Here is a 25011-nt window from a genome sequence, read left to right as displayed (position 1 = left end):
GAGTAAGATGTAAAGGCTGCTTTCAGTAAGACCCCCGACTCGATAGTAGTTTTGCATCAAACTTTGGACATAAGGCACATAACACTTAGGAATCGGGACAAAGACCGATTAGTGCATGTTCCCTTTTGTCTTTCTGCTATCAACGCCACCACATGATGATGATGCAAGATTAACCGTCCGCCGCTTTTAATGTTATGTTCACAAATTTAGTGAAATAACGTGAAAATTAGTGCAATTTCACTTTTGCCCTCCGAGCGTCCACACATATATACATTATTAAAAGTTAGATTAGATTATATATGACATTAAGTGCATAACAAAAAGTCTTTATAAATTTCATGTAGAATTAATTGGAATCTTTTATTAGAAGTAGGTTAGATTATATATGGGCTTATACGTGATTATTGAATGGTTGAATTTTGAGGGTTTTGAAATGTGAATTTGATTATGATAGATTATATTTTAGTTAGTTTTAAAACTTCTAGAATGGTTGAATCAAATAAAAGGATTATGATTTCCTAGAAACAAAAATAACTGAGTTTTTTTTTCTGATCATTTTGAACATGAGCAAATAGAACGATAGCATCTTAACAAAAAAATAACTAATTACAAATGTGAAACCCAATAATTTTATTTCTGTCCCATTTGAACGGAAAAGATAAGTACATACTAAATTTTAAAAAAAAATGCAATATGAAAATAAGAGATAGAATAATCCATATTTTTTTTTCATAAAATATGAGATAAGGGTAAACTAAATAAAAAAGTGTCAATTTGGTAAATAATAATATTAAGTATGAAAATGTAGGAAATTACAAATGTAGACATCTTTAATGAATAACACGTGTCCAAAATCAGGTTTCTTTTATTATATTAGTATAGATAGATTAAGAGTGAAAGAAGAAAAATGATAATTAAAAAAATCTTAATAGTTATTCATTAAAAAAAAGCATAAAGTTGTTAGGCTTAATTAACTCACAATGTCAAATGATTAATCAGTTTTCCATATACATGTACTAAACTAATTTCCTTGATCAGGTTATGTGAATACCAGTTTACTAAAGGTTCAATATTATTATTTAAACATAAATTACAAAAACGGAATCATCAAACGGATAAAGAAATATCTTTTATCTCTAGCTATTACAATTATATATGTCGTTAGATCCTAAAATTTGACGAAATTTATTTAAGTTACAATAAAAAAATGTAATCTAATAATCGATATTTTGTTTCATAAATAAAATATGAGATAAGGATAAACTAAATAAAAAAATGTCAATTTGGTAAATAATAATATTAAGTATGAAAAGGTAGGAAATTACAAGTATAGACATCTTCAATGAATGACACGTGTTCAATATCAGGTTTCTTTTCTTATATAGTATAGATTATAAAAAAGGGAAATAATCAGATAACACACCTTAAAAGCACAACAGAAAGGTGATGAAATTGAACTAAGAATTGCTTTCTCCATACGAATTCATCTCCAAGAATACGTTTTCTCCATATGAACTCATCTCCACCACTAATTATAGGTGAATATCAATATGTTGAATGTTTATAATCAAAACCTATTATAATTGAGAATGTATCAAGGGATTTTAATAAAAAAAAAAAATACTTAAAATATGGTAATGAAATTTTACTAAAAGAATTATAACTTGTATGATTAACTATTCTAGTTTAAAATAGTTTGATCAAAACATACATATTAATTTGAGTAATATAAAGAAAATGATGTTTCGAGGGGGAACTATGTCATCCTGAACAGTTTAAATCAATTGAAGTAGTTTAATGTATCAATTAGATAATTTGGAAGTTTTTATAAATTATTTGAACCCATATACGTTTTCGTTTGTTTTAAACACATAAGTTATAGTATAGATTTTTACAAAAAATGGGCAGAGTTTCCCTTGTTTATAGAACAAAACCCGACAACCCAAGTTGTCGATAATTTCCCAATGTCAAAAGTCCATGTCAGTGTCACGTATTTACAATTATACATATGTTCACATAAGACACGCACAAGTCTGATTACAACCGAATATCTCGCTTTCAATCCCTAGATTATAATTACATAATTCTACTAATTGGGTCGAATGCTAGAGCTCGTTCACTTTTTATTATTACAAATAATAGACGTATTCAAATCCTGAACAGTTTAAATCAATTGAAGTAGTTTAATGTATCAATTAGATAATTTTGAAGTTTTTATAAGATGATATTTTTAGCATGATAATTTTTCTTTCTTAACTAAAAAGCCCTTTAAAACTCTTTAAGATGCTTGTTGATGTAGACTTACTTCTAGATGAAGGGTTTTACGAAGACATAAATATGAAGCAAAACATCACACTCCATTTAATATATACCAAACTACATCTGATTTTTTTTTCCAGATGTATATATTATAAATTTAGGAATTAAGAATATTACAAAGAATGATTAAATTAAACTATTTATTATCTATATATATTAATAAATGAGATGATGTGGGCTATCTGTCCTTAAATGGTGAACCCATTTTGATGATGTGACATCCATTTGTTTATTGGAGTTTGATTTTGGGAGGGAATCATTCTAAAATACACACTCTTTTTTTTTTTGCACACGGGATCCGAACTAGATTTGGGTGACCCATAATTAAAAACGGATCCTATATATTGTTTTTAACAAACCACAATACTTCATAACCTCATTTCTCTAAACCCTAGGTATTATCAGCCACCATGTTCCTCCTTCTTCTTCTTTACAATTCATTTCAAAATGTTCCTCCTTCTTCATTGTTGTTCTACGATTCAAACTCTACAATCGATCGGTATGTATTAATCATTTTGATATCTGTTATTTTGATTGTTAATTTCATCCATCTTTGTTGGTTTATCCCGTCTTTATTATTAATGTTGTTTATATGGTTTTTTTCACATATAATCGGCCATTCCTTTATTGTTCTGATTCCAAGTGTAAATCAGGTTAGTATTATTTGTTATTCCAATTGTTAATTTGTTATATATTTGATCGCTCTTTCCCATTTGTAACGTGAATGTTTATATAATTTTTCACATGTAATCAGAGGGCGATTCTTTCCGGTTCTTATTCCATAAGTAAATCATTTCAGTATTATTTGTGATTCCGATTGTTAATTTTGTATATCTTTCATTCTTATGTGGCTAGATTTATATGTCATGCCAATTTTTTTGGAAAAAAGTAATCGAAACCTTGCTGAGTGCAGACCTGACATTTATCATCAGGTTAGAAATAAAAAAAATAGTATCTTTGCATTATAGTTTCCCTTTAATTTCTTTGTTGATTATATGTGGTTTAAGATTCAAACTTAATCACCATCGTTGTTTCTTTGTTTTTTTGACCTCCATCTGCTACTGATATATTTTTTAATTGAAATAGGTATGAAACTTCTATTTATTTATGGCTGACCTCCATATCTCACTACCTATTGCCTTGGATCTGCATATTCAATCAAGAATCTTTAAAAACATCTAAGGTAAAACTACATGATGATGGTTAAATACTGTTTGTTTATGTTGTTCGATCTTCAATTTATTCAAGAAAAGTTAAGTTTTTAATGTTGAAAACCGTTTCGGCAGTTGGTAATGTTTGTTGTTGTTCTTCTTTTTTGTAGATCATTAGACATATAGAGAAGGTATGTAAACAATATTAGATTGTTATGTGTTTTAAGTATTTTAACTCAATTTTAAAGAATTTTCCTGTATTATTTGTTTTGTTGTTTATGATTTACATTATCCGATTTGAATGTTATGAGGGGATTATTTTTTGTGGATGTCTTTATTGAGTGATGTTGTTACTGATTCTTTTGTTTTGGTTTTAAGTTTTTCATGAATAACCCTAAATGTTATGCCACTGCCGGACTATCAATCTTCGTCGAACATGTTACATGTAATTTTCTTTTGATAGTTTTTTTTCCTAATTTTTGATCCCTTATAGTTTTAGGTTTCATCGTTTATGCTCAGTTTTTTTTCTGTCTTTTTTGTTAGTAATAGATTTTGTATTGTATTAATTATCAATCCATTAAAGAATTTGTATATTTTTAGTGTCTGATATGTTTTTTTCGGAATATTGATTGTGTTTCTAAAAATAAATATTTTTTAATATTTTTTGAAATCGTTCCTTTTTTTGTTTTATAAGTTTCTCCCGTTATTATGAGTTTGTTTCTATAAATAGTTTACCGTTTTATTTTTTTTAAAAGCGTTCATATTTAAATTGCAGATATGGATCAGAGTAACAACAGTCCTTCATTTTAAAGCTGATTGAGTAAGATGACCCATTATTTTTGTTATGTTTATTGGTTTTCTAATTACTATTCATATTTTAATTTAACTGATGTTTATCTTTTGTTTTATTTTTTAATAAACTCATAGGAAATACCTAATGACTTTGCTTCAATGATGTGGGGAGAGCAACCACCTTACAAAGAATCTGTTAAGATTGTTGATGGCAACAAGTTATGGTTTGTAAGACTGAAAAAAACTTATTTGGGCCCTGTACTTGGTGATGGCTTCACCAAAGTTGTTCGGGACAGTCGTATAATAAAAAATGACTATCTTATGTTTCAGTCATTTGGACCATCATCATTCTTTCTTTCGATGCTTAAGAAAACTGAACCGAAAGGGAAACCAAGTGTTATTTGTGATGAAAATCAAAGTTCAAAGGTTTGCGTTCATTTACTAAATTATAGGAGTTTGTAATTAGCTGAAATTTTCTTTACCTTTTTTTTCATTTTCAAAGGTTAATGTTTTATGTTTCTTAGGTTGATCCGAAGGGGATAACAAATGTTGTTGTTGATGAAAATCAAACTTTAAAGGTTTTCATTCAGTTAGTTAATTATACTTTTATGAATTTAAGTATCATACTTTACATTTTTTTATTTATATAATTACCTTTTTTCAGGTCAAAAGCAAGTTTGAGATGGATTTGAACAAATTTTTCATACCGAAGAATAAATTCCATGTATACCTGCTTACTTATAAATCGCAATATTTTTTGATCATTTATATGTATTTTTTGTGTTGTTGATGATTATTTAAGTTAGTCCGATTATAATGTTTATGAATGGATCTATTCTTTGATGTCTTCAAAAGTGATGTTCATACTGATTTCTACTATTTGGTTTTTGTTTTTTAATGATAAACCCTAAATTTTTTTCAACTGCAGGAGTCTGAATCTTCCTTGAAGAGCAAGAGGTGAGTATAACTATGATATTTTTTAAAATTTGAATATTTGGGTTGTTTCAAATAAATTTTGTACTGTTTTAATATGTATTAATTATAATCCATCAAAGATTTCATTATTTCCTTAAATTTTAGTATTATATGATTTTCCTAAATTAAGGTATCTCTTTCTATAAATAAATGGTGGAGCAATTTTGTTTGACAATGTTAGACTTTCCTAATAAATTTGCTTAATTTACGGGATTGGATGTTAGTGATTTGATTTTCAGAATTTAAATTTTAAATTTTAAATTTTGAAGTCAATCATTATTATAAATCTTCCATCTTTTTGTTGTTCAAGATGTTTAATTCGGTTAGAATTAAAAGGGTTTGGAAATAAAAAGGTTTGGAGTTTAGGTTTTCAGTTTAGATCTATGTTAATTAAAAGATTCTACCTTTTTTTTGCAATAGATGTTTTGCTTTCTTTAAAGTAAATTATTCGGTTGAGGTATCACTTGGATATAAATCTTTCATCTATTTTTTTTTTATCTTTTTTGAAAGCAAATGGGATGTTGTAACTGGACTTTTGTTTGTTTTTTTTGTTCAGTTAGGTATTTTTTATTTGTTTATTATTTTTTTATTCTTTTTTGCAAGTGAACACGACCAGAGGCAAACTAATAGTATTTCGGTAAGCTTATAAATTTTCCATAGAGAAGAAACGAATGGAGAAGCATTCTTAGAGGTATGCTTATGAACACCGTTTGATTCTTGGTCATATGTATCACTCTTGGCTTTAGGACACTTCTGATATCATCTCGAGAAAAGACAAATGGTATATATTCAAACTAAGTTCCTTTTGGTAACATTTGTGTTCCTTTGCTTATCTCATGTATGGTATATCCGACTGATTACACAATTTGTTTTATCAAAAGGGATGGACTTTGATTTATATGCTCAAATCTTGAATATTAGTTTGTAATTGCTGGTGTCAAAAGAGTGTAGAATGGCCACTTTTTATTATTGTTTTCAAATGATGCATTTTATTGATGCAAATAGCTTATCTCTTACAAAAACATTTATGTTAAAAAGTGCAGTTTCTGGTGCATTTTCTTGCTGTCAAAAGATGCAATTCTTTATGGTTTTAATGGTTGTCAAACTTTCCTCAAACTTAGACCATTCCTCAGGCCAGAAAAGACAACTTTCCAGGTCCACAGGTATGCTACAACACTATACACAATAGTCTTATGTTATCCTAAATTTGAATATGTACAATGACTTTACTGCCGGAATGCAAGGACCGTGACTTAATATCTTGCATCTATAGATGACCAGCCCTACAGATCCGATCATATATGGTTTTCTATTAATTACGGACCCTTTTTGTTATCTTAAAGGGTATTAGCTACTTCTTTATTATAACAACTCTCCGTGAATATATTTTTGTAAAATATATATACATTTATATAATAAAATGCAAAATTAATGCACGATCAATATGAATAATAATGTCATACTTTATCGTCAGTTATAGTTATGAACTTCTAAAATTAACTTCTATATATTTAGTACTTATATTGTATTGACAATTTTTTCAAAACTTCCTAATTAATCGTTAATAGAATTAATGTGAACTTTAAGGTGGTTAAATTCAAAATATTTAATTAGGAAAATTTTGACAATTGTAATACATAATATACCGTGTATTATATATATATATATATATATTTAATTTCCTTTTCTTAAGTCAACATTTTGTATACTTTCCTTTATTACTTCATTAAAAATAAAAAATACGTAATATATTTTAGCAAGTATGATGTTTAAAAAAACATTTAGTCAACCTTCATATTAATTTATTTGTATCTCATTCTTTATTTCGGCTTTTTATTGTTGACATAATACTTATTCATATCTGGAGAAATAGCTATATATTCTTAAAATAAATTTCCTTCCATTTTAATGTATATTAGATGTTTCTTTTTCAGTAACCTACATTACTTCATTTTCACAAACCAGTTTACAAATTGCTTTTTAACATAATATACATCGTTTATTTTTTCTAGAGTAAATTACTTTTTGAGTCCCTGTGTTTTAGTGGTTTTAACCACTTGAGTCCAAAATCAAAAAGTTTAACGCCCTGAGTCCCTAGCCATTTATTTTATAACGTTTTGAGTCCAATTTTATTCATTTTATAATGATTTGAGTCCAAAAAATTGGACTCAACAGGTTAAAACTTGGACCCAAAAGGACTCAAATGGTTAATGAAAATGCTTATAGGGACTCAGGTCGTGAAACTTTTTGCTTTTGGACTCAACTAGTTAAAACCGCTAAAACACAGGGACTCAAAAAGTAATTTACCCTTTTTTCTATTTGCATTTCGTTAATTGTATTTTGTCAATGACACTTCCTTCAAGTTTTATCCCATCTTTCATATAACTACTTCTTTGTTACAGAAGTTTTGGTCGAGTGCAGTTTCACAAGATCAGTCTGGTGGATAGTTGAAAAGAAGCAACGTCTCGGGCCTCAGCATGGAGCATGGAGCATGGAGAAATGCAGAAGTATGATGTTTTACGTAATGTTGTTAATCTTAAATTATTTTCTTATATGCTATTGTAGAGATGTTCAGGTTGATTTAGCTCTTTGCGATGATTATGCTAAGGACATGTGTTCTTACATGGTTAGTAAAGATCGTGAAGCGCATGTTGTCATTGCTGTCCATTTTGGTGCTGTTAAGACCTACAAAGGTATCTTATTAATTCTACGATTTACTTTATACAATACATACATATATATATATATGTTATTTTTTATACAAGAATTTTTCTGTTTTTTATATATGATTTGTTGTTTATTTATGTTACCAAAAAATAGGTAAATGGGGGATTTCTAACAATTTTGATGGTTCACAACTTTTCATTAACGACAATTTTGATCAGATGCTAACGTTCAATAAAAAGTGAGAAAAATGATTTATTTTTATTTTTGTAATTGTATCAACCATATTTTTTCTTTGTAAATTTTTGTTCATTTCACATTATGGTTTCCTCAAATAAATTTTTGTAGGTTTCTTGCAAAACTTGCTGCTTCAACCGAGTCAAGTAGCCATGTTGGGTCATATGTGATATGTTCTGTTGAAGATGAATTTTTGAACAATGACGTTTTTGTTTTATCATATATTATTGTTTAAAACATTAAAGAGACTAATGAAATTCTTTTTTCCCAAAATCTTTCAGATTTCAGATGTTGGTTCTCTTACGTTATGAAAGGTAATTCAATATTGTTCTCAATTTTACATGTATTCTTATGTTTTAAAACTGAATCCATATTGATTTTTAATTTTTTGTTACTCCTTACTTTACCTCTTTAATTTTTTTGAAATTGAGTTAGAACTTATAGAATAATGCAAAACACATATAAACAACCACATCTTAATTTCTAAATATATATATTTGAACATCGATAATCAACAAGCATTTAGATTCGATACCACTGTTAGATATATTCAAAAATATGGTATCTGTCATGATGATATACCACTAATTGTCTTTAAGCTTAAACTACCAACGACCAAAATAAACATGATAAGAAGAGAACTTGCATGTCCAAAAAAAAAGATACATAAAAGCAGTACCACAAAAGAGTCATGATTTCGTCTTGATAAACACCTTCTACATTATCTTATAAGATTACATGTTAACCTACATTAACTGCATCCACATGTGATAAGATCAGGAGATTTCCTGAACTTATAAATGTGAAATGCATTGTCTCGCCCGAATGAGGACCATTCTCCTTCATGAACATCGGCCAACCTTCGATTGCATACGTTACAGCATCTCCATTCTTCTACCGCCTAAGATTCATATTGATGGTTTTTCCATTCATGTTCTTCACTTTCAACTCATGCACTTTATTTTTGAATCCGGCAATTCTTACAACATCAGCAGGCATTTTCTGCATGTATACCACAATTAACAACTAAATCAGCTTTATGATTGTTATACTATTACTGTTTATGAATGAGTAGTGTAAAAAATCATACCATGCGGTATCTGTCTTTAAATAACTTTGTCTTATAAATATAGATAATACCTAAACAATCTTCATCCAATTCAAACTTTGATTATCAGTCAAGATGCTTAACTGTTTTTTACGTTTGATATCAAACAACAAGTGAATTCTTGGGTATGTTGATGTTATAATCATTTTTGTTTCTTTATTATATGTTTGTATTAATTCTTTCTTTGCATACAGATTTTACTGATGAGTTACCACAATTGGGTAGCTGATTTCAAGTTAGCTCCTGATTGTATGGTTCGAATCATTACGATGGATGGAAGAACTTTTACCGTCAAAATTAGGAAAGTAGGTTCTTCATACTTTTTCCACGACGGATGGTCCAATATGATTGACTCACTAATATTACCAAAGAATTCATTGCTTTTGTTTCAATACGAAGGTAGTCTAACTCTTAGATTGATATACTTTTATCAAGATCTGTCACTTGCTCAAGATGATTTCTTATACTGCCAAACCTCTCGCTTCTCGGAACATAGAGATCATTTGGTAATTATTTTATTTGTTATTTTTAAGTTCCTTCTATAGTAGTATTTGACAAATTTTATAAAACTTTCTTTAATCTAAAATAATTTTTTTGTACTTGCAGCTTATCGATAGATTTTTTGTTCATCATAAGTTGAAGAACATACTACCTACGAAACATGTTGCTATAACCGCTTTTCCTAACCGTACATGGTTGGTTGTTATGGAAAAACATGGTCAAAATTTTTATATGACTACTGGATGGAATCAAATTAAAGAAGACATGAAAATTGAGGATGAACACTTTATTATCTTCGATATGATTTCGGAGTCAAAATTTGATATGATGGTTTTTAGAGGCACAGAAGATTTGGTCTGTATTCCTGAATGACGTCTTGCACGTGTTAAAGTGGAAGTTAAAGAAGAAGTTAATGAAGAAATTGCTGCTTAAAGTGTTTAGTATTAGGGTTTATAAATGTTTTTCTCAGTATTACATTTTATAAATGTTTACTTCTACAGACGTTCGTATCATTGATTAATCTACCCTATTCATCATGAAATTTTCATTTATTCATATATATGTATATATTTTTTTTAGAAACATAGATTAACAACCCAGGAGTATTCCCGGGTTATAACCTAGTTTTATACATTGCAGAATAAGTTTCCTTTTACTGAATTTGATTTTAAGCATTTTACAATACAACAAAAAAAAGTTTATGTAAGAAAAACGTATGCTATAAGTTGTATATCATCCTTTTTATTTGGTTGTATTGTCAAAACTTATAAAAACGGGTATGTATGACAACACCCCTTTAATGAAATGAACTAGTATACCAAAATAACATTAAAGTATCTACATAGTAGATAGAAATAATTTATTAACTAATGTAACAGAAATATAATCCATTGATAACATAAGTAAAGCATGATATGTGTATATATACAAAAGATAACTATTAAATAAACTTTAATAAACTTTAACCACTTGAACAAACTTGTAAAAAATAATAGATAACTATTTTCTAGACCAAACTAATTAATATTAGAAAGCAAAGCACGATATGTGTGTGTATATATATTCCATTTTCATATGACTTGATTATTTAATTTCCATAACAAAATGAAGATCATATCTCAAGAAACCATTAAACCATCATCCCCAACACCTCCTCACCTCAAAACTCATGTTCTCTCATTGATCGATAACTATATGCCCCATGCACCTCTGCCATTTATTTTCTTCTACAAAAGTTATAACAACGGTGACATCAACAAATTAACATCCTCAAGAAGTCATTATCAAGGTGTTTGACACAATACTACCCATTCGCAGGTAGGATCTTAAGTCCTTTCGCGGGTCACATCGATTGTAACGATGAAGGGGTTGAGTTCTTGGAAGCGATCTCATGATACTCGTCTTGATGACTACATTCGCAAGGAAGCAAATCACGAAAGCCTACGCGAACTACATCCTAATGTTAGCATAACTAACATGGTCGCGGTCCAATTGAACCATTTCATTTGTGGTGGAGCCGCAGTGGCTGTGTCCATATCGCACAAGCTCGTTGATGGGTTCACAATGGTCACCTTCATTAATCAATGGGCCAAGGTTACATGCGGTGGATCACCAATGAAGCCATATTTCCTAACACCACCTACAAGTTATAAGAATGTTGAACTACCTAAAGTCACTATTTCACATGAATCTAAGTATGTAACAAAGAGTTTTGTGTTTCCTAATTCAAAAATAAATGTGCTCAAGGAGAAGGTTATGAACTCCATGGGCATCACACTATCCCGAGTTGAGGTATTTACGTCTTTATTATTCAAATGCTCGGTTGATGCGGCCACAACTAAGTCAGGGCTTTTTAAGCCATCAATCTTGGTTCATCCGATCAACATGAGAAACAAAATCTTCAAGAATGATCCTGAAAAGGTAGCAGGCAACATACTTTCATCAGTGGCCGTAAAGATGGATGATTCACGCGAAATCACGCTAAATGAGGTGGTTGCTAAGTTAAGGAGAGGGAAAATGGAAGCTGGAGAAATTAGAGATGTGCAAGAGATAGGTGAAAAATATGCAAGCATGGTGCCAATGTTGATAGGTGATCCTAGTGTACAAGTATATTGGACTACAAGCTTTTGTTGGTTCCCTCTTTATGAAGTGGATTTTGGATGGGGTAAACCGGTACAAGTAAAATATGTAATTCCGGAGGTGGATTTCAAGAATCTTGTCTTAATGGACACTCCGGATAAAGATGGTATTGAAGTAACAATACGCCTTCCGGAAGAAGAAATGTTGATCCTTCAACAGGACAAAGAGCTTCTTGCTTTTATTGACATAAAATCTAAAGTGTAATTTGGTCATTCTGATTTCATCAATAACTAGTAATAAGACCTGCGCGTGTTGCGGCTCGGATACATTGCAAACGTCGAACGGATTAGTTAAAATGTTATGTGATGCGCTAACCTTATGAAAACACGTGTTTCGACTTGAACTCAACGTAACATATTGCTGCGTTGCGGTTGGATCAAAAGATAACGCAAATCGAATTTATACCTTACAATCATAACGTAGTATATGCGACCCGACTAACTTGAATTTATACCATCCAGTCAAAAACTCTCGAGGAGTCAAAGTAACATTTTACAAAGTTCATAAGAGTTATGTGGTTAAAAATTATATTTCCTAAACTTAAGAGCTAAGAGGGGGTAATAATGAGATTTGACAAAGTTGGAGGTAAAAAGGAAACTATGACAAAGTTGGGGGTATAAAGGACACTACCACAAAGTTGGAGGGTAAAAAGCAAACTACCTAATAAGAGTCGCGCCCGTTGCGGCGCGGGTACATTGCAAACATCGAACGAATTAGTCCAAGCGTTATGTGATGCGCTAACCTTATGAAAACACTCGTTTCGACGTATCCGGTTGTACTCAACGAAACATATAGCTGCATTGCAATTGGATCAAAACATAACGCAAAGCGAATTTATACCGTACAATCATACTGTATTATATGCGACCCGACTAACTTGAATTTATACCGTCAAGTCAAAAACTCTTGAGGAGTCAAAGTGACATTTTACAAAGTTCATAAAAAGTTATTGGGTTAAAAATTACATTTCCTAAATTTAAGGGATAAGAGGGGAAAATAATGAGAATTGACAAAGTTAGGGGTAAAAAGAAAACTATAACAAAGTTGGGGGTATAAAGGACACTACCACAAAATTGAAGGGTAAAAAGCAAACTATTTGTATGGTCGGTTGCTAGGGCTGTAAACGAACCGAACGTTTAGCGAACAGTTCGCGAACCGTTCGACGGGAAGTTCGTTTATGTTCGTTCGTTTAATAAACAAACAAACATAAACAAGAAATTTCGTTCGATTGATTAGTTAAATGAACGAACATGAATAGAGGTCTCGTTCGTTCGATTGTGTTCGTGAATGTTCGGTAAGGTGTTAGTGAACGTGTTCATGAACATTCGTTGATTTGCGTTCGTTTATGTTCGTATGTTTGTGTTTTAATTGAAGATCTTTGTACTTTCTTATATTTTATTTGTACTTTTTATATTATTAAACTTTTATTTATTTTATTACCCTAACAATTAAACTAGGAAACCCATTTTCACCTTGTTATGCATCATTTCCTTTTCATTTCTCATTATTTTCATTGGCGAATACAATCGACCTCCGTTCCACAATAAGGGATTCAAATTCGAGTGCTACTCTCTGGGCCATCTATCTTTATCCTTCATCGCGTTCGCCAAATTTATTTGTGTTCGTGAACCATTCGAGAACACGCTCATTTCCTTAATGAACAAACACGAACATAACATCGCGTTCGGTAAGTGTTCATGAACCATTCGTGAACACATTTATTTCCTTAACGAACGAACACGAACAAAGCCTTGTTCGTGTTAGTTCGGTTCATTTACAGCCCTATCGGTGGCCAATGCCACCGAGATGTTATAGAATAACTAAAGCAACTTTGTGCAAGCCCGAGTACCCAGGTTACACCCAGTGGTGGACCCGTTAATTTAATTTCATGGGGGTTAAAAATTTTGTGGCTGGTTACTATCGTTGTATATTATATTTTGGTCCGGTTCTGTTTGGATCTGGCCGGATCGAGTTAGGTTGTATAAAAAGGATAAATAAAACGAAATTCATATACGTAATAAAAGTACATCAAATGTCATTATAAAGGAATAATGAAATTACAATAGGAATAATGATTTTAATAATCCTAACTATTAGCAATCGGCTAACAACAGTCCCAACTACAGAAATATCTTTTGATAGTCCCACCTTTTAACCTATTTTCTCCTAACGAGCATTTTATAACTGAGGTCTAACCTAGTCAGTTTTTTAATGACGTGTACACTAACGTGGCACAAGCTATTTGATGAATTGGTTGCTTATGTGGCACTCTCATCACGACCTCACCTCCCCTCCACCTCCACCACCACCACCATCAGCCACAACCACCATCCACCATCCACCACCACTGCCATCAGTCATCACCACCATTCGCACCACCCAACATCACCACGACCACCCATGACGACCACTCGCCACCACACACCCACCACCATCAACCACCCTCAAAACCCCCAACCATTTTGGAAAATCGTGACATACCAGAACCACTGCGATTTTCCAACGAGAACATAGTGGTGGTGGTATTTTGCAATTTTTAAGCAAGATAAGTAGGAACTCCGGTGAGGGTGACGGCGTGAGGTAGCAAAAGCAAAGGGTGAAACCAAATTTACATATTGCTACAGAAAACTAAAATTACACCATTGCTCCTATTCGAGCGACGCAATCCTTGAGCGGCTTTTCACCCAAAGGTATCCAAGTGATTTCAGATAAGCCAGAATCTCTCCAGTGACTAGCCTTTTTGATTGAATATAACTTCGTTACGAGTTCGCCAGATCAGCCAGCAACCAAAAGAATCACGACACCATGTTGAAACCCGTTGCCAAACAACAACAGCGACATAACACGAAACCATTAGATGCTTCGCGGTTTCATTTATATCACCACAGATTGGGCATGCTGAAGAGTTAACATAGATACCCCTCCTACATAATTCCATCCTTGTTGGAAGCTGATTTCTCGCAAGGCGCCAACCAAAGATATTTACTTTTTTGGGAAGCCATCTATTCCATGGGATATTTGGCCCAACATGTGAGGAAGCTGGGATCGCCATGAAATTTCTTAAAGATTTCACTGAAAAAATTCTTTCCTTACCAATCGTCCATGACCAAGAGTCTTGAATATTCTTCAATTGACATGAATCAATGAGGTTTGTACATAAAATCAATTCGTTTACCATTTCCAAAGTTGTCTGTTGCCTGCACCAATTCCAATTAAGTGACGTCGATATCTCATTCATCAACATTCTATCTTTGATGCTGAAGAGCTTTGACTGTTCTAAGCTGAATAAGGCCGAAAACAACTCTTTTAGGCATGTAATTAGGAGATTTTGATTAGTGGAGGAAGATAGTGGATGATCGTATGGGTCATGGTCCACACCATATAGGGTGGTAGATTAGGTTGGTGGATGAGGGTGTGGTGACATGGCGCTGATGTTGAGGGTGATGATGATTTAGTTCATGACCGGCGACCGCACCAAATAGCCAATAATAGCAATACACCTTACCATTCAGATGTCTTTTAGAACATTTATATACCAATTAGATGATATTAAGTTTCTATTTGGATGAAATTTTGGGCATGACATATTAATTGTTTTCTTAACTAACAAGACGTTTAAAACTCTTTAATATTTTTAAGATGTTTGTTAGTGTAGAGTTACTTCTAGATGAAGGGTTTTAAGAGGAAATAAATATGAAGCGAAGCATGACACGCCAACTAATATATGCTAAACTACGTTTGAATATATTACAACTTATAGATTAGAATTGCTACAATATGATTAATTTTATTGAGTATTGTTGGGATTGAACCCTATCAGAGGAACAGATAATTAAAGCCAAAACTGGATCAGAGCAGTGGATCCTGAATAAGCAGATGTTGATATACAATCTCTCCCCTTGAAAGTGATTACAACTACTGATGACCTCCTATCTGCTGATCTTGCTAAACTGCTGACCCATAACTGCTGCTCAACTAAAGATCTGATGGAAGACTAAAGTCCTGCTGATTCAATCTACTGCCTTGAGTCAAGCACTGCTGATCCGGACAAGTGCTGCTGGGTTCACAACAGTAGAAGGTTGCAGCAGCTGTTCTAAAGTCTGTTTTGTAATAGAATGTATTAGCAGTAGTTAACACAAGCAGTGTCTATATAGATCAGAGGTTAGAGTTTGTTAGGAGGTTAGATGTCACTTTCTTGGTGACGTCAGCAAAGATGCTCAGTAGTTTGCAAGTGCCTATAAATAGTTCAGTACTTGGTACTGTTCTATTAGCTCTTTACATCATTCGTCTTCTTTGCACGAACAAACTACTGAGCTCTGGCTGAGGGGGAGTTTGCAATCACTCATCAGTCATTGTAATCATGTTTGAAATAAATTCAATCTTTCGGTTCATTGTGTAAAGATGTTTGATAAAAGTATTACTCTCGTTTGATTGTATGCAAAGTTTGTTTTCATCTTAATTTCCGCTGTACACTCATCCATCTTCATCTTATTTACAAACATAAAATACAATAAAAAACAAACTCAGATCCAACAATTGGTATCAGAGCTAGAACAGTCAAATTTGATTTAACAATCATTTTGACATAAATAGTTCAGCTCAAAACAGTTGATACTGATCGTTTGTTCATCGTTGAAAAACAGAGTAAGGATTAATCACCGTTAAAGTTGATTTCTCAGTACCTGTAAAACTACAAGAATGACGTCACAATCTCAGGACGATAAAAACAACATCGGTTCTCTTTTTAAATCACCTATGCTAAAAAGAAATGAGTACAACATCTGGCAGAGGAGGATGGGTCACATCCTCGCTCAACAAAGCACAGGTTGTTGGAAGTCTGTCATCTTTGGTCCTCATGTTCCTACAGTGCCAAGCGCTGAAGATGCTAAAAAACAAGTTCCAAAACCTGTTGAAAATTATACTGAAACGGATTATCAAAAATTTGAACTAGATGCTAAAGCGTTTAGTATCATAGCATCAGCGCTGCCCAACGAAATATATGCTGGATTGTTACATTGTGACAATGCCAAAGAGTTGTGGGACGCGCTTAAGGAACAGTTTGGAGGTACCGAAGAAGTCATAGAAAACAATAGGGAAATCCTGAACCAACAGGATGAAACATTTTGTCATGTTAAAGGTGAATCACTGACGCAACAATTTGAGCGTTTCAGTTGTCTCATCAGTGAACTGAGGCTTGTTAAAACCACTTTTACAAATTCAACTCAAAACAGCAGGTTCCTCAGGTCACTGCCAGAAAAATGGGACACAATAGCTTTTGTCACCCGAAATTCACCTGAGTTCAAGGATCTGACCTTGACCCAACTCCATGGTCGACTCCTGACCTATGAAAGGGAGTTGAACCAGAAAAGGAAGTTACAAGAGTCAGGGAAAACCGTTGATGATTATTCATTCGGTAACACTGCTCTTCTGGGTCAAGAAGAATCTGGTGGTAGTGGTAAGGATCAGGGTTATGATCACTTCATTGACATAACTGCTGGTGCAAATTTTAACAACCCTGATCCTCACTCTACAGGTTATGCATTCACTGCAAATGAAAACCAGATGTCAGATAATTTAAGCTTTGAACTCAATGATCTACAGCATTTCGACCCCACTGATCTAGAGGAAATGGACATCCTGCACCAACTGGCCTTGCTAAGTGTTAGAACTAGCAAGTTTTATAAAAGAACAGGGCGAAAATTCCCAGGGTTGCATGGGAATCTAAGGGTTGGGTTGGATAAATCGAAAATCAAGTGTTATAAGTGTAACAGGTTAGGACATTTTGCTAGAGAGTGTAGGAGTCAAACAACTGGTCCCATAATCACTCACCCTAGTTCAAATCCTAGACCTCAAAATCAAAACACTGTGCACTATGCCCAATATGCCCCAGCAGCACATGTGAACACTGCTCACTATGCTGTTGCTCCTGTGCCAGTGCATTATGTCCAAACAGCTGCTCCACAGATTCAATATCTTCAAACCCCTGCTCCCCAGGCACAAGTGCAACCTGCACCACAAACCACTGCTCCAGTAGCAAAACAACCAGATCAACAAAGTTTCTTTACTCAAGAATTTGTTGACTGGAGCAGTATGCTTGAAGACCTCAGTGATGAAAATTTTGCACTCTATGCTTCTAATGTTTCTTCTCATGATGAATTTTGTTTGATGGCATTAGAGTCAATACAGGAGAGGGTTGAATCTGAAGAGGAACAACTGGCCTCTGAAACAGTGGATGAGGTGATTGAAGAAGTGGTTACTGTTGTGGCAAATGAAGTACTGTTGGAAGAAAGTTCAGGCACCCTGATTGAACCACTGACCGATCCATGGTCCGAAGAAGAAAAGACAGGTGAGATAGAAGAGAGAGCTGAAGATGAGGAAAATCCTAAATGTGATTGTGCAATGATGGCTGCTGCAAAGACTTTGTGACACAGGTTGAAAAGCAATTTGATCTTCCAGTAAAAAAGCTTTAGGAGTGACAATGGCACTGAATTTAAAAATAAGGAGTTGGATGCCTTCTGTGTGAAGAAAGGGATTGTAAGGCAGTAAAGCATCCCTAGAACACCAGAGCAAAATGGGGTTGTTGAAAGAAAGAACAGAACTTTAATTGAGGCTGCCAGAACTATGCTTGCAGATTCAGGTTTGCCATTAACTTTCTGGGCAGAGGCAGTAAACACTGCTTGCTATGTCCAGAACAGAGTTTTAATAAACCCCAGGCACAAAAAGACTGCCTATGAAATTCTGTATAAAATCAAACCACTGATCTCATACTTCAAGGTGTTTGGCTGCCCATGCTTTATTTTGAACTTAAAAGATTCCATTTCAAAATTTGCAGCCAAAATTGATTGTGGTTATTTTCTGGGATACTCAACCACTGCCAAGGCCTACAAAGTGTTCAATGCACGGACCAAGGTAGTGGAGGAGACTTTGGATGTAAAGTTCAATGAACTTTCATCAATGAAAATCCCAGCAAATCCTGCTGATCTGTTTGATCTTGAAAAATTCACCTTTGAAAATACTGCTATCAAGACTAACAGTGCAGGTCCATCAGAGGATACATCACCAGACTATGGGTATGAAATCATCATCCCTCAAAGGTCTGCCACAAAGGGAAAAGCACCAGTTGTTCAAAACAGCTGCCAAAGCTCAACCACTGCTACCTCAACAGTTGTTGACCAAAGTAGCCCATCTACCACTGCTTCCACATCCTCAAACACTGCTGACAAAAGTCCTCAAACAGTGGATAAAAGTCAGCAGTGGTCCACTTCATTGCCACCCATTCCACCACCTTTTGAAGCCACTGCTGGGTCATCAAAGTCTCCAGCAGTGGTTAGCTCAGATGATACACATTTGCAGCCTTCACCAACAAATGCCATCATACCATACCAAGGAGACTTAATCTTCTTGAGATCTCATCCACCTGATCAAATCATTGGCAACATAAATGAAGGGGTGCTCACAAGAAGCCAAACCCAAAACATTTGTCTTTTTGCTGGTTTTCTATCACTCCATCAGCCAGTCAAGTACCAAGAGGCACTAAAAGACAACAGCTGGGTAGAAGCCATGCAAGAGGAGCTCCAACAGTTTAAAAGACAACAAGTATGGGAGCTTGTACCACTGCCAAAAGAGGTTAGTCCCATTGGCACAAAGTGGGTCTTCAAGAACAAAACAGATGAAAGGGGCATTGTTGTCAAGAACAAAGCCAGGCTTGTGGTTCAAGGTTACAGATAGGAAGAGGGGATTGATTATGATGAAACATTCGCCCCTGTTGCAAGATTGGAAGCTATCAGACTGTTCCTGGCCTTTGCTGTCAACCATAACATGAAGGTGTTTCAGATGGATATCAAAAGTGCTTTCCTCTATGGTACATTGCAAGAAGAGGTGTATGTATGTCAACCTCCAGGCTTTGAGGATCCATTTTATCCTGATCATGTCTACAGGCTAAACAAAGCCTTGTATGGCCTGAAACAAGCACCAAGAGCCTGGTATGAAACTCTTTCCAACTTTCTACTCTCAAATGGTTTCAAAAGAGGTACCATTAATAAAACACTGTTTCTTAAATGGAGAGGGAAAGATTTAATGATTGTCCAAATTTATGTGGATGACATTATTTTTGGAAGCACATGTACCAAAATGTGTGAAGAGTTTAGAGAACTCATGACAGCTGAGTTTGAAATGAGTGCAACGGGTGAGCTGCAATGCTTTCTTGGTCTCCAAGTATAGCAATTGCAAAATGGAACCTTCATTCATCAAAGCAAATATGCTAAAGAACTTTTAACCAAATTTGATATGAATGATTGTAAACCATGCAGCACACCCATGGCCACAAATAAGCTGGTCATGTCTGATGAAAAGGATGAGCTGATTGACCAAACACTTTACAGAAGCATGATTGGGTCTTTATTGTACCCAACTGCATCTAGACCAGACATCATGTTTGCAACATGTGTCTGTGCAAGAAGTCAATCAGCTCCCAGAAAATCAAATCTCATTGCTGTAAAAAGGATTCTCAGATACATAAAAGGTGCTCCCACACTTGGTATCTGGTATCCAGCTAATGGGAATATCAAGCTTTCAGGTTTTTCAGACAGTGACTTTGCTGGATATCACACCACAAGGAAGTCCACTTCAGGAGGGTGCCAGTTTCTAGGTGATTGCTTAGTCTCTTGGCAAAGCAAAAAGCAAGCAGCAGTTTCAACATCCACTGCTGAGGCTGAATACATTGCTGCTGCAAGCTGTACAGCCCAACTCCTGTGGCTTCAAAATCAGTTGCTGGATTTTGGTATCACTGCCTTAAAGACACCACTTATGTTGGACAGCCAGGCAGCAGAAAATATCATAAAAAATCCAGTTTCCCACTCTACCACAAAGCACATCGACATCAGACATCACTTTGTGAGGGATTGCTATGAAAAAGGTTTGATTTCTCTGCATCATGTCCCAACTAAAGACCAGCTGGCAGATGTGCTCACAAAAGCACTTGATACAACCACTTTTGAAAGCTTGGTCTCTAGGATTGGGATGCTAAACATGGAATAACAAGCAACATCTTGTTTTTCTATGAATAAAAGCAACAAAATGTTTTTAGAAAATCAAAAATCCATCCTTAAAAATAGCTAAAAATGAAAATTTCATTAAAATCCTTAAAAGTCTGCCATAACCACTGATTGTTCAAAAGTCTGCTCTACTTCAAAAAGCCTGCCCACTGCTGAAAGGCAACCTCTGTTCTCTCATTTCTTGATAACCTCTGTTGTTCAAAAGCAGTGTCTTATCCATTGATATGCTATCCACTGATAGTGAAAATCATCCACTGCCCCCTTTCCACTGCTTTCATCAGTTGCTTTCATCAAAAGTACTGTCCTTCATTTTCACCAGTGGTTGTCACGTGGGCAGTACATAGCAGTCAGACCTTTTGTAACGGCTGCCACGTCAGCATTCATTCTCTTTCCTATAAAATTCCCCACTCACCACCAAAACAGGGTTTTACTGTCGAATTGAATTCTTAAAAATTCTCTTCTCAAAGCAGTTTTTCTTCTCATCTCTCACAAATTTCTTCGATCATTCGTTTCAAAAATGACAAAATCGAAGTCATCTGCAAAACCCACATCAAAATCATCAAAAACAGCCTCTCAAAAGGCAACTTCCACTGAAATTCCATACAACTCATCTCACAATCTCCTGGGTCTTCTCACAAAACCAGGAACCACAGATGTTTTCTATTCCATTATTACCATCATGGCAAAGTCAAAGTACAAAACTTTGCTCATTGCCGATGCACCAATCTATTTGGCAACCCAAAGGGAGTTTTGGAAAAATGCAACCCTTGAAAAACAAGGAGACATTGCAACCGCCATTCACTCTTCTATAAAGGGTAAAACTGTCCAAATCACGCCACAATCCATCTCCGAAGTCTTTCAACTCGATGATCAGGCAGGTAAAACTTCCTTCACTAGAAACGAGTTGCACATTGACTTCATTGAAAGAGGGTATGAAGCCACAATGATGACGAAACTAACCTTAGAAAAAGGTTATTTTCCTCCTGCACCCAGATTCCTATTTCATACCCTCCTACTATGTGTTTCAAACAAAACCACTTCTTTTAATGAGATCCCTATAAAGATTCAAAATATGGGATATGCAATTCTTCAAGAAGAAAATTATAACTATTCTCGGGAAATCTTTAAAGATTTGGTTAATAATGTTGAAATCAAATCATTCTTACTATTTCCAAGGTTTTTAAGTTACTATTTTGAAAAGAAATTCAGTAAGGATGATTTAGCTTTAATAAACCAAGGTGAGATAACTGTAATAAACTGCCTAACATCTGAAACTTTTTCACGTATGTTAGCACCTTGCAAAACACAAGCAGGGGTGCCTGAGCAGAATTTAGCAGCTACCACTGCTCCTCAGGTATCTGCTGCTGAGCCTACTGCTCTAGGTGATCAAAGCAGCAGACCAACTGTTTTGAAACCCACACCTACAAAACCCAAAAGGCTTTACAAAAAGAAAAATCAAAAACCCCCCAAACCAATCAAAACGGCAACTCTGGAGGATGAGATACCAGAGTTAATGCCTGTGACAACACAAATGTCACAAGAAACCACTGCTGCTTCTTCCTCACAGCAGTTGGTACAAATATCTCAACCCATAACCATAACTCCTCCTACTTCTTCACAAAAAGAACAGGTTGTACACAAAGGGCCACCACATTATGATGCTCTGGATACACTCATTTCCATCATCCACAGCTCAATGCCCGGAGCAAATCCGCTTTCTACACCCACCATCACATCCTCAATTCCACCAAAAACACAACTACTGTTGGATGCAATTGATTTGAACCAGGCATTACTCAGTCCTTCTCAATCACCTGTCAATGAGAATATGCCTCAACAAATGACTGAGCCTGCTGTATCATTCGTTGCTAACCCACCAACACAACCTGAGGAGGTTACACCCATTGAGTTACAAGTAACTCTTTGTGGTAATCCAAGTGAAGCAGCCACTACAACTGTTGAACCCACTGGTTTACAGTTGGACAGTGGTTACATCAATAAGACTTCCTTGGAGGCAATTCCTTTTATAGCACCTCTGCCAACCACCAGTGGATTTATTTATCCTACTGGCAACATCAAAAGGTTGTCAAGTGTTAAAGGAAGAAGACCCCAGTACCAAGAAAAAGGGGCATCAGTGGTTAATGTTTGGAGTAAACTCCCTACTTCAACCACTGATAAAACCACTGTTAGTGGGAAATCAGATGATTCCATTAAATTGGGTGATGATTTGAAGTACCAGAAATTGACGGCTCGTGTTGAAAAACTTGATAACTCTGTTGCAGAGCTCAAAGATATGCTCAAACAGTTGTTACAGGTACAAAAGGTACAATCCACTGCTGTTCCACCTCAAGCACCTGCTCTCCAACAGGCACCTGCTACAAATGAGCTCTGGAATCTATTCCAACCTTTTCTCCATCATCAAGCACAAATAGCAGACCGGCAACATGAAAAACATGTTCAAGAGCTGAGAAATTCTATGGAGTCTAGGTTCAAAGACACTCAAGCTGATCTAAAGGCTCTCAAAACTCAGATCCTGCACAACTCTGGCACTGCTCCTCCACCAGTGTTCTTCATTGATCAACTCCCCGAAGATAATGCCAAAAAGGGGGAGAAAATTCAGGAGTGGAGAAGGAAAGGAATAACAGATGGTCTCTACCTTGCACCAGAAAATTCAAATATGACCAAACAGATTCCTTTGCCAGATGGGAGTAAGAAAATTGATGTGACCACAAATGCACTTGCAGAAGCACTTGCATGTGTGAAAAGGGATAGAGAGGCCAAAAAGAAAGCCAGGGTGGATTATCCGGATCAGGGTACTTCAGGGTCAAGAGATGATGAAAATCTTATTGATGAAAAGAAGAAGCCTACAAGAAAATTAAGGCTACCAAAATCCATTCCAGTCAGACGTTCAAAGTCTGCTCAAAAACCACCACCTAAAACAGCTGTTGTAACTCCTGTTGTATCAGCTGCTGCTCGTACTTCAGTAGTTTCAACATCTGCTCCCACTTCAACACACACCACCTCAACACACACTACATCCACTACTTTACCACCATCACCACCAAAACCAAAATCACTTCCTGTCAAAAGGCAGAAGACAACAGTTGTTATAACTTCTACTGTAAAAACAACAGTGGTTGGAACACCAGTTGTTTCAACAACTGTTAGTCTATCACAAACCACTACCACTACAACCACCTTTCCATCCAAAACATCATCAGTCTCTCCTCAAACAAAGAGGAGAAGGCTAATTCCTAAAGATGATGTCACTACACCATCCCAAACGTCTTCAAAACCTTTAGCTCTTGTCAATATACCAAAACCAGTCCCACTCTCTTCTGTTCCAATGCACAAGCCCTTACCTCCTGCAGGTGTTCAATTTCCTCTTGAACTAGAAGCTGTTAGAGAAGAAATAAAATCTTTTTATACTGAGGATGACCCTGCCAAAAGGAGTTTGCCTTCAATCAAAGGATATCCCTGGCCCAAAAATATTGATGAATATCTGAAGATAAAGGCCAAGCAAGCAGAGGATATCTCGAAAGAAAACACACAAGGGAAATCTGACAAAGAAGTATCAAGATACTACCAATATCTGCTCACACAAGTCAGTTCCTTAGAACGTTTTGCAAAAAATGTCAGTCAACAAATTTCAGAAAGAGCAGCTGAAACCTTGAAGAAAGACTACATTGAAAGCATTATGTTTTACAAAAGATACAAAGGAGAGAGACACATGTACAAAGAGTGGACTGTTCTTGAGCTTGAAGTTGAAGCTGCAAGAATTCAAGACATGATAAAAAGGAAAGTCACTCACACTCCTCCTGATTGGGCAAAGTTCAGAAAGAATGTACCTGATAAGCAAATGGAACTGAAGAGAATGAAAGAAGAACTGGTTGTTGCTGATTTTGGTACAAAAAGACAAATTGCTAGATGGAAAGAAGATGTGGTCAGGTCAACCTACAAAAGGTTGGAGGAATTAAGAAAGAAAGATCCAAAAATTCCTCAAAAACCTGACTATCCTGAAGCAGAGGTTTCAAAAAGACCATCAAAGCTGCAAATCAGGAGAGCCACTGCT

General features: G+C 34.8%; 1 protein-coding gene across 1 annotated transcript; it reads left to right on the top strand.

Annotated features, from left to right (window-relative positions):
- Nucleotides 1-11106: 11106 nt before the first annotated feature.
- LOC110888776 (BAHD acyltransferase BIA1) lies at nucleotides 11107-12090 on the top strand. Its single transcript, XM_022136284.1, has one exon. It carries the CDS (start codon nucleotides 11107-11109, stop codon nucleotides 12088-12090), a length of 984 nt encoding a protein of 327 aa, XP_021991976.1.
- The last annotated feature ends 12921 nt before the right edge of the window (nucleotides 12091-25011 follow it).

The sequence above is a fragment of the Helianthus annuus genome, chromosome 11 (genome assembly GCF_002127325.2).
Source record: "Helianthus annuus cultivar XRQ/B chromosome 11, HanXRQr2.0-SUNRISE, whole genome shotgun sequence".
Classification (NCBI taxonomy): domain Eukaryota; kingdom Viridiplantae; phylum Streptophyta; class Magnoliopsida; order Asterales; family Asteraceae; genus Helianthus; species Helianthus annuus.
This window is presented reverse-complemented; position numbering and strand designations above follow the sequence as displayed.